This window comes from Musa acuminata, chromosome BXJ2-4 (assembly GCF_036884655.1).
Source record: "Musa acuminata AAA Group cultivar baxijiao chromosome BXJ2-4, Cavendish_Baxijiao_AAA, whole genome shotgun sequence".
Lineage (NCBI taxonomy): Eukaryota > Viridiplantae > Streptophyta > Magnoliopsida > Zingiberales > Musaceae > Musa > Musa acuminata.
The window spans coordinates 45,853,134-45,868,190 of record NC_088341.1 but is presented as its reverse complement, the minus strand read 5'-3'; the positions used below and the strand labels follow the sequence as shown (position 1 = coordinate 45,868,190).

The 15,057-nt window shown below is 40.2% G+C and overlaps 1 protein-coding gene across 19 annotated transcripts; it reads left to right on the top strand.

Moving 5' to 3' along the window:
* Nucleotides 1–6,799: 6,799 nt before the first annotated feature.
* Nucleotides 6,800–14,526, top strand: LOC135581349 (protein NRT1/ PTR FAMILY 6.2-like). Of its 19 annotated transcripts, none has more exons than XM_065106814.1 (9): nt 6,800–7,496; nt 9,835–9,878; nt 10,006–10,145; nt 11,494–11,851; nt 11,939–12,041; nt 12,413–12,630; nt 12,716–13,263; nt 13,356–13,699; nt 13,773–14,526. In XM_065106814.1, exons 4-9 carry the CDS (start codon nt 11,849–11,851, stop codon nt 14,318–14,320), a joined length of 1,764 nt encoding a protein of 587 aa, XP_064962886.1. In that variant the 5' UTR covers nt 6,800–7,496; nt 9,835–9,878; nt 10,006–10,145; nt 11,494–11,848; the 3' UTR covers nt 14,321–14,526. The 19 variants fall into 19 exon arrangements, with proteins under 19 accessions (XP_064962886.1, XP_064962887.1, XP_064962884.1 ...); XM_065106815.1 differs by having other exon boundaries at nt 10,001–10,145; XM_065106812.1 differs by having other exon boundaries at nt 9,835–9,908.
* Nucleotides 14,527–15,057: the final 531 nt, after the last annotated feature.

Genomic DNA, 15,057 nt, shown 5'->3' with positions numbered 1-15,057 from the left:
GGCACAGAAGGATTTCACATACTAATTTGAAATAATTATTAACAAAAAAACAATATTTGACATCACCATCTGGTTGGCAAATCAAGATTAGTCAAGTTTAACATGCTTGAATTTTTTTAAGAAACTACATTGAGCATGCTTGATAAACTTTCTTGCTTACATTTATCCTTGGTAAGCCAATGTGTTTCCATTTATCATGGTCAATCCTTTAAAGGTCTATTTGACATACCAGCAGGGTAGATTAGTACGATACTGTGTTTGGATGCACCAATCAGAGAACTGGTTTTGTATACTGTCTAAAGTTACATGGTCGAACCTGTATGTGCCAGTACTGGTCCATTGTCTGGATCCATTTTTTTAAGGTTAAGGTTTGATCTCCACAATCCCGGCCGAGCTGCTCGTCTTCTTCTTGCTCAAATTGACCAACCAAACAACCATGAGCTGCAGCAATCAGACGCCGCATTTCGTCTTGTTCCCTTCTTTGCCCAAGGTCACATGATCTCCATGCCCCGTCTTCTCGCTGGCTTGCAGATTCGGCTCGCCGAGCTCAGTTTCCCCTCCGCTGACGCTGGATTGCCGAAGGGCTGCGAGAACTTGGACCTCCTCCCGTCGGCAGAACTCATGCTCAACTTCTTTGCAGGGTTGAGCAATTCTGCGAGAAATCCTTGTCGCCCTACCTCCGTGGGCAGTGGCCGAAGCCAAGCTGCATCATCTCCGATTCATGCATGATGCACCCCATGATCTCCGGTGCCTCGTTTGGTGTTCCATGCGTGTGAGAAATTTTAATGAAGCCAACTTGTGTTTCTAAATCATTGTAATAGAAACACAATAAAACTAATGCGGAAACGAAATAGCGTACCTCCAGCCATTGTCGTCAAGAATTTCTGTAAAGGTTTCTTCTTGAACTTTGGTTCTTCTCGGCTCAGAACTCTCGCTTTAGATGGTGTAGGAAAGCCTTTCGCTTCAAAGAGATGATAGAGCCAAGGGACCAAAATCCTCATGTATATATAGATATTCTCCCATCAAGAACATTTATCATCACCAACTCATAACGTTCAAGAATTAATTCAAATTTGTAACGTTTGGACCATAATGAAGAACTTAATGATATTAAATATTTAATTTAATAATAACGGTTTCATGCATAAAGAATAAGAAACTGAAATCATTTAAACCATAATAAATGAAGAAATTCATGATAATGAATTATGAATCTTAATAAGAACGGTTACGTTATTATTAAATAAGATATTTAATAATAACCGTTACATTCTCCCACTTGGTCCATACGTTTATCTTAATAATTTGAATTAATCTTTCTCGAACAACTTTCTTAAGAAATAAATACATGAATCATAGCGATAAGTCCTCTAAGAGCGAGTATTATCATCCATGTATCACGATGTATTTAGTTTCTTAATCTTAATGTGGTAATATTACTTAATGAATAAACCTTATGTTTATTCTTGGTCCAGTAACAATATATTTTCTCAAAATAATGTGCACATAAATGAGAAAATTTCACAATATATAAGAGTTTCAATATCATTACAAAGTGGAACTAAGTCCCATTTTCTTTATATGATCCTTGAATTTTAGAGGTGGCATGCCTTTAGTCAAAGGATCAGCAATCATCAATTCAGTGCTAATGTGCTCAATGGCCACTTTCTTTTCTTTTACACGTTCTCTTATGGCTAAATACTTAATGTCGATGTGTTTACTTCGACTTCCACTTTTATTGTTTTTAGCCATAAAGACAGCAGCTGAATTGTCACAGAAAATTCTTAATGGCCTAGAAATAGAATCCATGATTCTAAACCCAAAAATGAAACTCTTAAGCCATACACCATGTGAAGTAGCCTCAAAGCAGGAGACAAACTCAGCTTCCATGGTAGAAGTAGCAGTCAAGGTCTGCTTAGCGCTTCTCCAAGAAATAGCTCCACCGGCCATCATAAAAATATATCCTGATGTTGATTTACGAGAATCAACACAACCGGCAAAGTCTGAATCTGAGTAACCAATCACATCCAGATTGTCTGTATGTCTATACATAAGCATGTAATCTTTGGTTCCTTGTAAATACCTCATCACTTTCTTTGCAGCTCTCCAGTGGTCCATACCTGGATTACTCTGATATCGACCTAGCATCCCCACAATAAATGCAATATCAGGTCTAGTACAGACCTGAGCATACATAAGGCTTCCTACGACAGAAGCATATGGGATGTTTTTCATTGATTCCCTTTCAAAATTGTTCTTTGGGCATTGGTTCAAATTGAACCTATCACCTTTCACAATGGGAGCAACACTTGGTGAACAATCCTTCATCCGAAATCTTTCTAAAAGTTTATCAATATAGGTTTCTTGTGATAGACCTAAAATGCCTCGAGGTCTATCTCTATAGATCTTAATGCCAATGACATAAGATGCTTCACCCATATCCTTCATGTCAAAATTTTTAGAAAGAAATTGTTTCACCTCATGCAGCAAATCCTTATCATTGGTTGCAAGCAAAATATCATCTACGTATAAAACAAGGAAACATATTTTACTCCCACTAACCTTATGGTATATGCATTGATCCATGAGATTTTCAACAAATCCGAATGAAGAAATCACTTCATGAAATTTAAAATACCATTGGCGGGAGGCTTGTTTTAAGCCGTATATAGACTTCCTAAGCTTGCAAACCAAGTGCTCACCAACACTAGAGGAGAAACCTTCAGGTTGTTTCATATAAACCTCTTCCTCTAGATCTCCATTAAGAAATGCTGTTTTCACATCCATTTGTTGCAACTCAAGGTCAAAATGAGCAACTAATGCTAAAATAATACGCAGAGAATCTTTCTTAGATACAGGAGAAAATGTCTCCGTATAATCGATTCCCTCTTTTTGAGTAAATCCCTTTGCAATAAGTCTTGCCTTGTATCTCTCAATGTTGCCTAACGAATCTTTCTTAGTTTTAAAGACCCATTTGCAACCAATGGCCTTTGCTTCATTAGGCAACTCTACAAGATCCCAGACTCCATTGCTCATCATGGAATTCATCTCTTCTTTCATAGCATCATGCCACAAATTTGACTTTTTGTAACTCATGGCTTGTGAAAATGTTTCAGGATCATTTTTGGCTCCAATATTATAGTCAGATTCTTGTAAATATACAACATAATCACTAGGAATTGCTGATCTTTTATTTCTAGTAGATCTTCTTAATGTTGTACCAATGGTTCCTTGAGGAACTTGTGGTTCAACTAGTTGTTCAGGAGCTTGTTGTAATTCCTGAACTGCTTGATCTATTAGAATACTATCAACAACTTGTGGAATTTCAATGATTGGTTGTTCAGCACTAGTTTGTACTTGAGGAGTGCTATGAACTATAACCAATCTATCATTTGATGTGGAAGGTTGAGATTCTATATGATCATGTGCGGAAACTATGTTCCTGAAATGATCGCTCCCACTAATCACATCATCCTCAAGAAATTTAGCGTTTCTTGATTCCACAATCCTAGTTGTGTGAGATGGACAATAGAATTTGTAACCTTTGGACTTTTCGGCATATCCAATGAAATACCCACTAACAGTCCTCGGGTCTAGTTTCTTCTCTTGTGGATTATATATCCTGACTTCAGACGGACATCCCCAAACGCGCATATGTCGCAAACTCGGTTTCCAACCTTTCCATAGTTCAAATGGTGTCTTTTGGACAGCCTTAGTTGGAACTCGGTTTAATATATACACAGCCGTTTTTAATGCTTCAGTCCACAAGAACTTAGGAAGATTGGAGTTGCTAAGCATACTCCGCACCATGTCCAATAATGTTCGGTTTCTTCTTTCTGTAACACCATTCTGGTCTGGAGAACCAGGCATAGTGTATTGGGCAATAATCTCATGTTCTTGAAGAAACTTAGCAAAAGGACCAGGTGCTTGTCCAATTTCAGTATATCTACCATAATATTCTCCACCCCTATCTGATCTCACAATTTTAATTTGCTTACCACATTGGTTCTCAACTTCAACCTTAAAGACTTTGAAGGCATCCAATGCTTCATTTTTATTATGAAGCAAATATATATACATATATCGTGAGTAATCATCTATAAAGGAGATGAAGTATTTCTGACCATGTATGTCCATGTCTGGACAACATATATCAGTATGAATTATTTCTAATGAGTCTGAACTCCTATTAGCACCCCTTTTGGACTTATTGGTCTGTTTTCCTTTAATACAGTCCACACAAGTCTTAAAATTAGTAAAATCAAGAGTACTAAGTACCCCATCTTTAACTAATCTTTTAATTCTCTCTATGGAGATATGTCCTAATCTCCGATGCCATAATATAGAGGAGTCCTCATTAATATTACACCTCTTAATGCCAGCGTGAACATGCATTGAACTTTGAGTATTACCATTTTGTAATAAAATACGGTAAAGACCGTAAGACAAAATACCATTCCCAACACAATCAGATTTATATAATAAACGAAATGATGTGTCTTTAAAATTAAAGGAATATCCAAATGGTACGAGTCTGGAAACAGAAATTAAGTTTCGTGAGAAACTTGGTACATAAAAGGTTCTTTCCAATTTTAAAACAAAACCACTACTTAAAGTTAAAATGCATGTTCCAATTGCTTCCACATGTGAGCCCATCTTATTTCCTGATAAGATGCTTTGCTCACTTCCTACTGGCTTCCTTAGGTTTTGCATACCCTGCAAAGAGTTTGCAATATGGATTGTTGATCCAGAGTCAATCCACCGGGTGTTAATATTAACATTGACCATATTAGATTCATAACATACATATGAGGTTGGTTTACCTTTCTTTTCAAGTCATTGTTGGAATTTCGTACATTCCTTCTTCATGTGTCCCTTTCTTTTACAAAAGAAACACCTTGCTTCTTTCTTGATATCAACTTGGGGTGGTATTTTACCTTTTCCCTGCTGATAAGCTTTTTGATTGGCTTGATGTTTGTCAGTTTTGTTCTTCCCTCGAGTGGTTACTACCAATGCACTCTCACCCAATTCCATTACTAGCCTCTCTTCTTCTTGAACACACATGGTCATTAATTCATTAATTGATCATTTGTCCTTATGTGTATTGTATGAAATTTTAAAAGGGCTATATTGAGGTGGAAGGGTGTTCAGAATATAGTGCACCAGGAAGGATTCTGACATATTAACCTCAAGTTTCTTAAGTTGAGCCGCAATATCTCGCATTTACATTATGTGCTCACGCACACCCTTTATGTTGGTGAGTCTAAGTGATGAAAATTTTATAATAAGGGTGCTTGCTAGTGCCTTATCCGAAGTGATGAATTGTTCATCGATAGCCTTTAGCAAGTCTCAGACATTTTCATGCTGGTCAACAGAACCACGTATGCCAGCAGTTATCTTAGTTTTGATAAACATCACGCTGAGCCGATTGGATCGCTCCCATCGCTCATATAATGCGATCTCAGTTAGAGTGCTGGTATCAGTGACTATAGGTGGTTCGTCTTTTCTAATAGCATAATCAATATCCATCCACCCTTAATGGAGGAGAACCCTCTCCTTCCATATCTTATAGTTATCACCACTAAGTTCGGGAATATCACATCGAATATCAGAGAAATTAACAGTTTGAGAAACTGCATAAAATCAAACATGCTTATGTCAAAATTTGAAGCTTAATAGACTAAATTACATGTTTTACCAATATGAAACATGCCAAAAATATGAATCTCATGACATAAAAATTGCCTGTGGGCTAAATTCTTAATTCAAATAGATTCAAATGATCTTTATGATAAAACTATCAAATTATATTCCAATTCATAATCCCTGTGGGTAAATTATGAAAATAATCTGATATTTTATCCTGATTAATTATATTAAATATAATAAAAGATCCTATGGGATAACAATTATTATACAAAATATAATCAATCACAATATGATGTCTAATTACTTATGTGATCCTCATTTTAACTTTATATATAATTTTAATTAATTAAGGATGCTGTGGCTAATTTTTAATTAATTAAGATTATATGGATCACTAGACATTTTAAACATAAAAAATTTGCTCATAAGCATAATTTAATATAACTAAATATGCATACATAATATGAGCATTTTACCGACTAAAAATGTTGAAAATGATATTTCCTCATGATTTTCAACAAAATATATCAACAAGTTTCCAAGAAGAAACCAAAATCAAATCATTTTCATGGCATAAAAATGAAAACTTTTTCATATCAAGGTAGAGGTCATTTGGCTCTGATACCAAATGTAAGAAATTTTAATGAAGCCAACTTGTGTTTCTAAATCATTGTAATAGAAACACAATAAAACTAATGCGGAAACGAACAATAAAACTAATGCGGAAACGAAATAGCGTACCTCCAGCCATTGTCGCCAAGAATTTCTGCAAAGGTTTCTTCTTGAACTTTGGTTCTTCTCGGCTCAGAACTCTCGCTTTAGATGGTGTAGGAAAGCCTTTCGCTTCAAAGAGATGATAGAGCCAAGGGACCAAAATCCTCATGTATATATAGATGTTCTCCCATCAAGAACATTTATCATCACCAACTCATAACGTTCAAGAATTAATTCAAATTTGTAACGTTTGGACCATAATGAAGAACTTAATTATATTAAATATTTAATTTAATAATAACGGTTTCATGCATAAAGATTAAACCATAATAAATGAAGAAATTCATGATAATGAATTATGAATCTTAACAAGAACGGTTACGTTATTATTAAATAAGATATTTAATAATAACCGTTACAATGGGCCCTTCTGCTTCTTCCTCATGTGCAGTCGTGAGTAAGCACAAGTCCGGTGAGCAGTCCGCTGACCTATTCGAACCTTTGCTCGTGCGCGACCTGCCTCACAAGGTGGAGGTGGTAAGAGACCAGTCTTTGAAGTTCTTTAGCTATCCAGGATGGGAGAAGCTTCATGACGAGGCGATGGAAGCTGATGGGTTGGTGATGAATAGCTTTCATGAACTGGAGGCTTCCTACATCGACAGCTACCAGGCGGCGCTCGACAAGAAGGCTTCCTGCTATAACTTTCATCGGCTGCCTGTTAGTTGTTGAGTTGTGTGGGGTTCGGTCCCTGTTGAGTTGGGCTTTGGGCCGGAGTCATGTATCTCACCGGCTTCCCTACGTAGCTCGGCCCAACAGGCTCAGATTTCTCCGAGCCCATATATATATATATATATATATATATAATATATATTATAGTAGAAAACACATACCGATTTGTTTGGGGGTTTAAACGCAAAAAAGAATCGCACGAACATTCTAAGAGGCGAGAGATAAACTCGGAAGAAGCAGCCGGCGGACGCGGAGGGGGATATGTGGTCACTGACGGCGAAGTTCCAAGGAGGCAGAGGACAGGGGATGCCGCACGACTATTTGTAGCGCATTCACGATCTCCAGCTCCAGATTCTGCAGAAGACCAACAAACTCCTGCGCCTTGAAGCATCCCGACGCCTGAGGTACATGCCCCCATTCTAAAACCCTAACCCTAGAATTGCTTTCTTGGGCGTTTGTTCTTCGCGTGCTCGGCGTCCTATTCATTTATCGTGTTTGGGCGGTGTCATAGTTTGTTTTATGGAATGTTGAATGTTAAAGCAAGGAAGATAAGTTCTTTCTGCAGATTTAGTTCTCTTTTTCTGGTCTAAGTTTATTCTGATGTGTTTTTAGTGAATTCATCTTCTTGTGAAGATTTAAATGCCAATGCCATTTTTTGTTCATGGCGACGGCTTATGTGGGTTGTGGTTGCGGTAAGGATGCTCCGAGAGGAACTGCAGGTTCTTCAGGAGCCTTCTGCCTATGCCGATGAGGTGGTGAAAGTTACGGGGATCCCAGAGAAGAAGGGATGGAAGGCGGGGACGGGTATCGAAGGCATGAGAAATCAAGGAACAAGGCCAGAAGGTTGTTATCTACCTGTTGCACAAGTTGATATATGATTTATGCACATGTTTAGTCTCTATTTTCAAAGTACATTTGTAAGCATCGGGGTTCTTTTAGTACATAAAATTGATCAAGCACTTCTTCTGCTGATATCAGTGATGTTGGAGAGTGAATCTGAAACCGAGGCTTATAGTTATAGCATCTATGATGATGATGATGGAAAATTGCAAACGACAAGGATAAAAGTCTCAAGGCCTTTTTTTTTTTTGGTAGCTCTAATTTCTTAACTTTAAAGTTTCTTTAGTGCTTCCAATGAATCCATGTAGTTGCTTGTTAAGATCATGAAATGAAAATAATTGTCAATAGAAGTTGGAGGCTAGTTATTCATTAAAGAAGCAAAACACATGGTTGAGTTATTTCTGATATTTGACTTATGTGCTGTTTAATCCAATCCGAACATGTATTCTCTGTGTTTGTGGATCATATGCTGCTATTGTTGCTATTAATTTTATTTTATTGCCTTCTTTAGCGCTCTTGAGATATTGCTGGGATTTCACCACACCCTTAACTTGAAGCTTCGGCAGAAGCCCATCTAGAAAAAATTAGAAGTCCCGTTGGAAAATTGTTAGCAAAGCTCCAGCTGATCAGAATAGGGGAAGTAAAAAAGCAGAAGCCCTGTTAAAGTTCATAGTAGAAGCAAGTCAAATCTCAACAAGGTCCTTGCAGCTGAGAATCCAAATGAGAACATGGTGATATCATGCTCTAATACTTTTTTGAGCCGAGTTAGAAAACCTTGATATGGTTGTGTTTGTGCCTGAAGATCAATAATTTCCAGTTAACACATGACCTGCTAATCATGATGTTGTTCATTTATAGCAACTTTTATCTTTAAGGATGATTATTTATCACTTACATCTCAATGTTTCAACGATTTCAACCGTAGTCACCATCATGGAGATTCTTAAAAACAGTGGTTTTGCAATGAGTAGAGTAAGAATTTTTTATTCTGTTATTTATCCTGTTAGATAATACTACCACATTGTTGGACTCAATTGCGAAAAAATAAATCAGAGATATTGACATCTATTGTTGATGTGAAGAACGAATCAAGAGGGTGATCAATGCAAAAGGCCAAGGTATGATGTTAACTACTGATTTAAGTCTGAGGTATGGTGTCACGGTAAGGTTACTCTTTCACGACTTAAGTACTTATAGTAACTGATAGCTGCAGCAACGGATGAAGACACTACAGATGGTGAGGAGCAGACCTGTAAGAACAAATTCTCACTTTTGTGTTTTGTGCTCATTTGAGATACTAAAGAGACTGTAGTTCCAGTTGGAACAGAATTTGTCAATTAGAACCGATTTTGATGGTCTTTTTAAACTGGTTTCTCTTATCACATTATGGAAACATATTGTTTACAATATGGAATTCTGCTTGCTGAATTTATTTGGCAGGGACTGATTATGGATTTATATGGAATTTATATGTAGAAAACATTTTGCTGAATTTATATGGAATTCTCAGACTATTAGGACTGATTGTGGATTTATATGGAATTTATATGTAGAAAACATATTGCTGAATTTATATGGAATTCTCAGTCCATTATGGAAACATATCAGTTCAAGGAAAAGAAGGTGGATGCCTGGTTGTGATGCAACTGGGACTGAAGCATCCAAAACTTGCATTTCTATGTTGCCAAAGCTCATCAAATTCAACATTCCCTTATTCTGATTCCGGTCTTGATTGTCATGCTTCATTATGTGGTTTAAAATTTCGTTGTATGGACAAAGTTTGAGCCAGTTTAAAGTTTGATTCTACATCTATAGTTTGTAGTTTGTATATTAGAACTGAAGGGAAATAGCCTAAAATTGTACTTTTGCTGATTGGAGTTTCTCTTTTTTGTTCTTGAACAGGAGTAAACGACAAGTGATCAATATAAACCACATCCTCTATTCTAGTATGGCATTGGAGTCTCTACCTTTGATTTGTAATACACTTTCAATGAAGCTTGATGATTTTATCGACACTGCACCGACATAAATCCACTGGAATTTAGTATTACATGTTGTTGGTGTTTAGTGCAGGCTCTACTCTGGTGCTGTTTTGGAAGCTACTTAGTGTTACAAGTTGTTGAAGCACCTCCTCAGAACACAGTCGTAGCTGTCTCATCTAGGTTGGGAGTTAGAACAGAGAAAAACCATTTTAGCACATCTTGGAGTTGCTTGTAAGTGAACTGTTTGCAAGTCATTTTGAAGAATTGCTTGTAAGTGATCAAACAACTCATAAAGAAGTACTGATGTTAATGTATAATGTTCAAAGGATTCTTTTTGGGTGACATGTCATGCCTGTCACATAAAACCTCAAATTCTACTGGTGGGCCTCCTCTTCTGAGAGTCAACATGTGATCTAGATAAAAGGTTTGGCAACTCCCAATACAAAAGCCTTGCCTATATTGTTCCCACCAACTAGTAGTAGATGTGTACGCAATATATCCACTCCCTGTTGCTCCCTCTGTCCATATGTGCATAGTTAGCCATATAGGCACACAAAAGGGCATCTTCCTTCACCCTTTTATGGTGTCAATCTCATTAGAAGTCGTTGACTTTTGGTCCATTAACTATATATGACCCTCATCTGCTGTGCAGAAGTCTACCATCTGTCCTAAGCAAATATGTGGTTCACTCAGTCCAACTAGGGTTCAGGGTTCACTCACCCTTAAAGTGGTCCTAACTCATTTGGAATCCTTCATGTGGGTGGAAGCCAATCCAACTAGGTTTTAGGGTTAGGGTTTAGGTTTGTTATTCACAGTTGACTTGAAGTGTATAACATGACCTTTGGGACCTACTATCAACATTGATTTGACATCCCCTGGTAACTCATGTAGCAACAAGCACCTCAATTTCAATGCCACATTTGATGTTGGAGAAATTTTGAGTCAGTTAACATGGTTAGTAGTATAGCATTTTGGTATGAGTGCTTTTTAATCATAATAAAAATAACTTTTAAGCTTTTTTTTTTTAATATTAGGGATCTTCTAGATTGACTTTGAAATGACAGGATTGAGACCTCAATCCTGTTGATAGGAATCTATAGCACAACATTTAGGATCTGTGTATGCAAACCAACCTGATCAACTATGTGTGTATGAACTACCTTGAATGTCCTGTGGTTAAGAAGAGCAGCCCAGTGAAGCAGGATGCCCTATCTCATACATTCCTCTCAGTTCATCATTAAGTTTCTTGCAGAAGCTCATCATCCTCTCCTCTCTGGGGTTGCAGAGAGGTTCCTTTTAATATTATCCTGGTGTGGCTGTAGGACCTCATGTTTGGACCAATGACTCTTATCACCTGCTCCACATTGAGGGAATATTCAGCCTAGCTGTACTCCTTTTCCACCTCTCATGGCTTGTCTCATGCATGGATACACCATCTCACCAGTGAATGAACATGTTTCACCACAACTAGGGTTTGCAGGGAATTCTCAATTCTTAGCCTGCAAGTTGCAAGAACTTGATGTGCTCTACTGATTAATTAGCACTTTTAGCTATGCTTTAAGGTGTCATGTGCTTGCAGATATTTGATGTGTGAAAGAGAAATCCTCCAAGTATCATATTCCCTTTTCCAGTTCCAGAGCATGGGCTGTGAAGAAGAAGCTAGAGAAGGCAGCTTTCGGTCGTGGGGTAGCAAGAGCACTCAACTCTGCCACTGTGCTGTGGATCACTACACAGTCAAACACCCTTTCATCCACGCGAAGGTGCAGCCGCAGCAACGCGTGTTACAAGATTCCTTGTAGGGCGAGGCTGGCTGGGCTTCAAATCTCGCGCGCCTATAAGTAGGCAACCCATCCTCCATGGGAGCCGCAGCATAAGAGAGAACGATCTCCTCCCTCCTCGCTTTCTGAAGCTCTTCTGGACTCGCAGAAACCAACATGGTGTGTGTTTGTAGGTTTAGCAGTCTCTCGTCGTGCCATTTTAGCTTCCTTTCTTTGCACCTCATCCCCTTGGATCCATCTCTGCAGGAAGGAAAGATGAGCCCGGCTGTGGCTGATGCAGTTAACTACAAGGGATTCCCAGCTGACAGAAGCGTCACTGGTGGTTGGGTACCTGCCGCTCTCATCCTAGGTTTGTCGTACGACTCCTCAGCTCATACAATAATATGATACATAATCCGGTGGTTCTTCTTTTCTTTCTCTTGTTGAGATTAATGCAAACGGCATCTGTCAACCAAACTGGTCCAAAGTGCAGTTCTCTGCCTTCGCTACGACCAAAAACTCTCTTGGGACCAACTTTGATGGAGACATCTGTGGCTAAATGATGATGAGCCATTCCAAATTCGATAGTAAAGAGTCCAGTAGATACTGAGATCTCTCTATTGATCTGTTTCGCTGTATTGACTACTGTGTCATTAAGTTCGTTGTGCTCATCATGAACATGAACATGAACATGAACAGGCTAAGCATCGGCTAACTTTCTCTATCCATCTTTCATTACAGTGATCGAAATATGCGAAAGGCTGTCGACGATGGGGATCGCAGTCAACCTGGTGACATACTTGGGCGGCACGATGCATCTCCCGAGTGCAGAGTCGGCCAACGTCGTCTCCGACTTCCTCGGCACATCGTTTCTTCTCTGCTTGCTTGGAGGCTTCTTAGCCGATTCATTCCTAGGCCGATACCTCACCGTCGCCATCTTCGCGTTGGTCCAAGCACTGGTAAGACCAATCGTCCCTTCGCATTGCAATGGGTCACATGAACTCGCCAGAGAAGATGATTCGACGTTCTCTTTACGTGTCTTAGGGAACAGGAATGCTCACTGTATCGACGAGTTTGCCTCGGCTCCGGCCACCGCCCTGTAACACTTCTGCTACGAACAGATGCCGGCGAGCAAGTGGCTTCCAGATGGGCATCCTCTACTTGAGCTTGTACCTGATCGCGCTGGGGACGGGAGGGCTCAAATCAAGCGTCTCGGGCTTTGGGACCGACCAATTCGACGACAAGGACGAGAAGGAGAAGAGCCAGATGGCGTACTTCTTCAACAGGTTCTTCTTCTTCATCAGTATCGGCAGCCTGCTCGCAGTGACCGTGCTTGTCTACATCCAAGATGAGGTGGGCCGCAGCTGGGCGTACGGCATCTGTTGCATCTCCATGCTGCTTGCCGTCATACTGTTCCTGTCTGGCACGAAGAGATACCGATACAAGAAGAGCTCAGGGAGTCCAATTGTGCACATACTGCAAGTGATCGTGGTCGCCTTCAGCAAGAGGCAGCTCAAATACCCTGCGACCATCGCCTTCTTGTACGAAGACAGCCCTGAGATCTCGAGAATACAACATACTGACCAGTTCCAGTGAGTCTCTGCTGACAAAAATAGATCTTGATTGCATCCTCTTCCTCCGAACATTCCATGATCATATTCTCGTGATGCACCGCATTCGACAGTTTCCTCGACAAGGCTGCGATCATGGCGGAAGGGGATAGCGACGTCCATGGTGAGACCTCAACTGTGAACCGGTGGAGGCTATGCTCGGTAACGAGAATCGAGGAGGTGAAGATGATGATTAGGCTGCTCCCTGTGTGGGCTACGACCATCATGTTCTGGACTGTCTATGCTCAGATCATCACATTCTCCGTAGAGCAAGCGACAACCATGGAGAGATCGATCGGGAGCTTCCAAATTCCAGCGGGATCGCTGACAGTCTTCTTCGTGGGTGCCATAATGGTCACCCTGGGCATCTATGACCGAGCGATCATGCCTCTCATGAAGAAATGGAAGGGCAAGCAAGGTATTCAGCTTGCAAAACGTACATGATTCGCTAGAGTAGCAATAGTTCTGATATCTGCCTGTGTTTTGGATAGGCTTCACCAACCTACAAAGAATCGGTATCGGTTTGGCCTTCTCCATCATAGGAATGGCGGCCGCAGCAGTCGCGGAGGCGAAAAGGCTCTCGGTTGCACGGCGAGCAGGCGAGGTTGCTGCTCTCAGGGGCGCGACGCTGCCCATCAGTGTTTTCACCTTGATCCCGCAGTTCTTCCTGGTGGGCGCCGGAGAGGCGTTCCTCTACACAGGCCAGCTCGACTTCTTCATCACCCGGTCGCCGAAGGGGATGAAGACGATGAGCACCGGCCTCTTCTTGACGACGCTCTCCTTCGGCTTCTTTCTCAGTAGCTTCATGGTCTCGGTGGTGAGGGACGTGACCGGTGGCAAGAACGGGCAGGGATGGCTGGCAGACAACATCAACTACGGGAGATTGGATTACTTCTACGGGCTTCTGGCTGCACTGAGCACGCTTAACATGGGAGCTTTTCTAGTTTGTGCTATGTGGATCAAACAAGAGAACCCTAAGCAAGGGTTGCAGATGGGGAGTGCAGCGCTGAAGAGTTCATCCATGGAAGACACGTGCTAGTGCTAATATAATCTCAATCAGCTTGTATTACCGGCAGTCTGTAGTATTGCTGCCGTCCATGGTTGCGCTTTAACTTCTTAGATCTTCTTTGTTGTTCTACATCCAGCAAAACACAGTCTTAATTATAGATTGGGTTGCAGATGACAATTGTAATTGTAGCGAGTTCATCTATAGAAAAGAAGTGCTAAGGCAGCCCCTTATTGCTACTTTCTTCCAGGGTTTTGCATCTCTTATACCCGCTGCAAAGGCCTCTCTCTCTCTCTCTCTCTCTCTCTCGATCTATATAAAAGCAAACTTTGTTGAGAACAATATATGGTGAGATTCTTGCAATTAGTGCTCCAGTTTATCGTGAGAACCATCATGTTCTTGGGATTCTACTTACAACAGAATCCTCGTCTTTAGAATACACTTCCCGATGACTCTTGAGGTCTCCTCGTCCTCCGTTAAATCTCCTTTTGTTGGATCATGATGTGAGAAAAGTGCCAATGGTTGAGTGGGGAACGACAGATGGACGAACGTTACAAGCTCAGCATCTTTTCGGTGGGGAAGAAGAATCCGCATGAAGAATCGTTGACATGGTTCCACCCCAATCTTATAGCTTATCTTGACTGAGAATGCCTTGCATGCCCTCCACTAGATTCTGATAAGCTCATCAATCATTGCTCCAGATGAAGTGCTCCGTTCTTGGCAAAACGTTGGAGGAATGTGTGTCTTCGATACTATTGTGGCCCGCACAT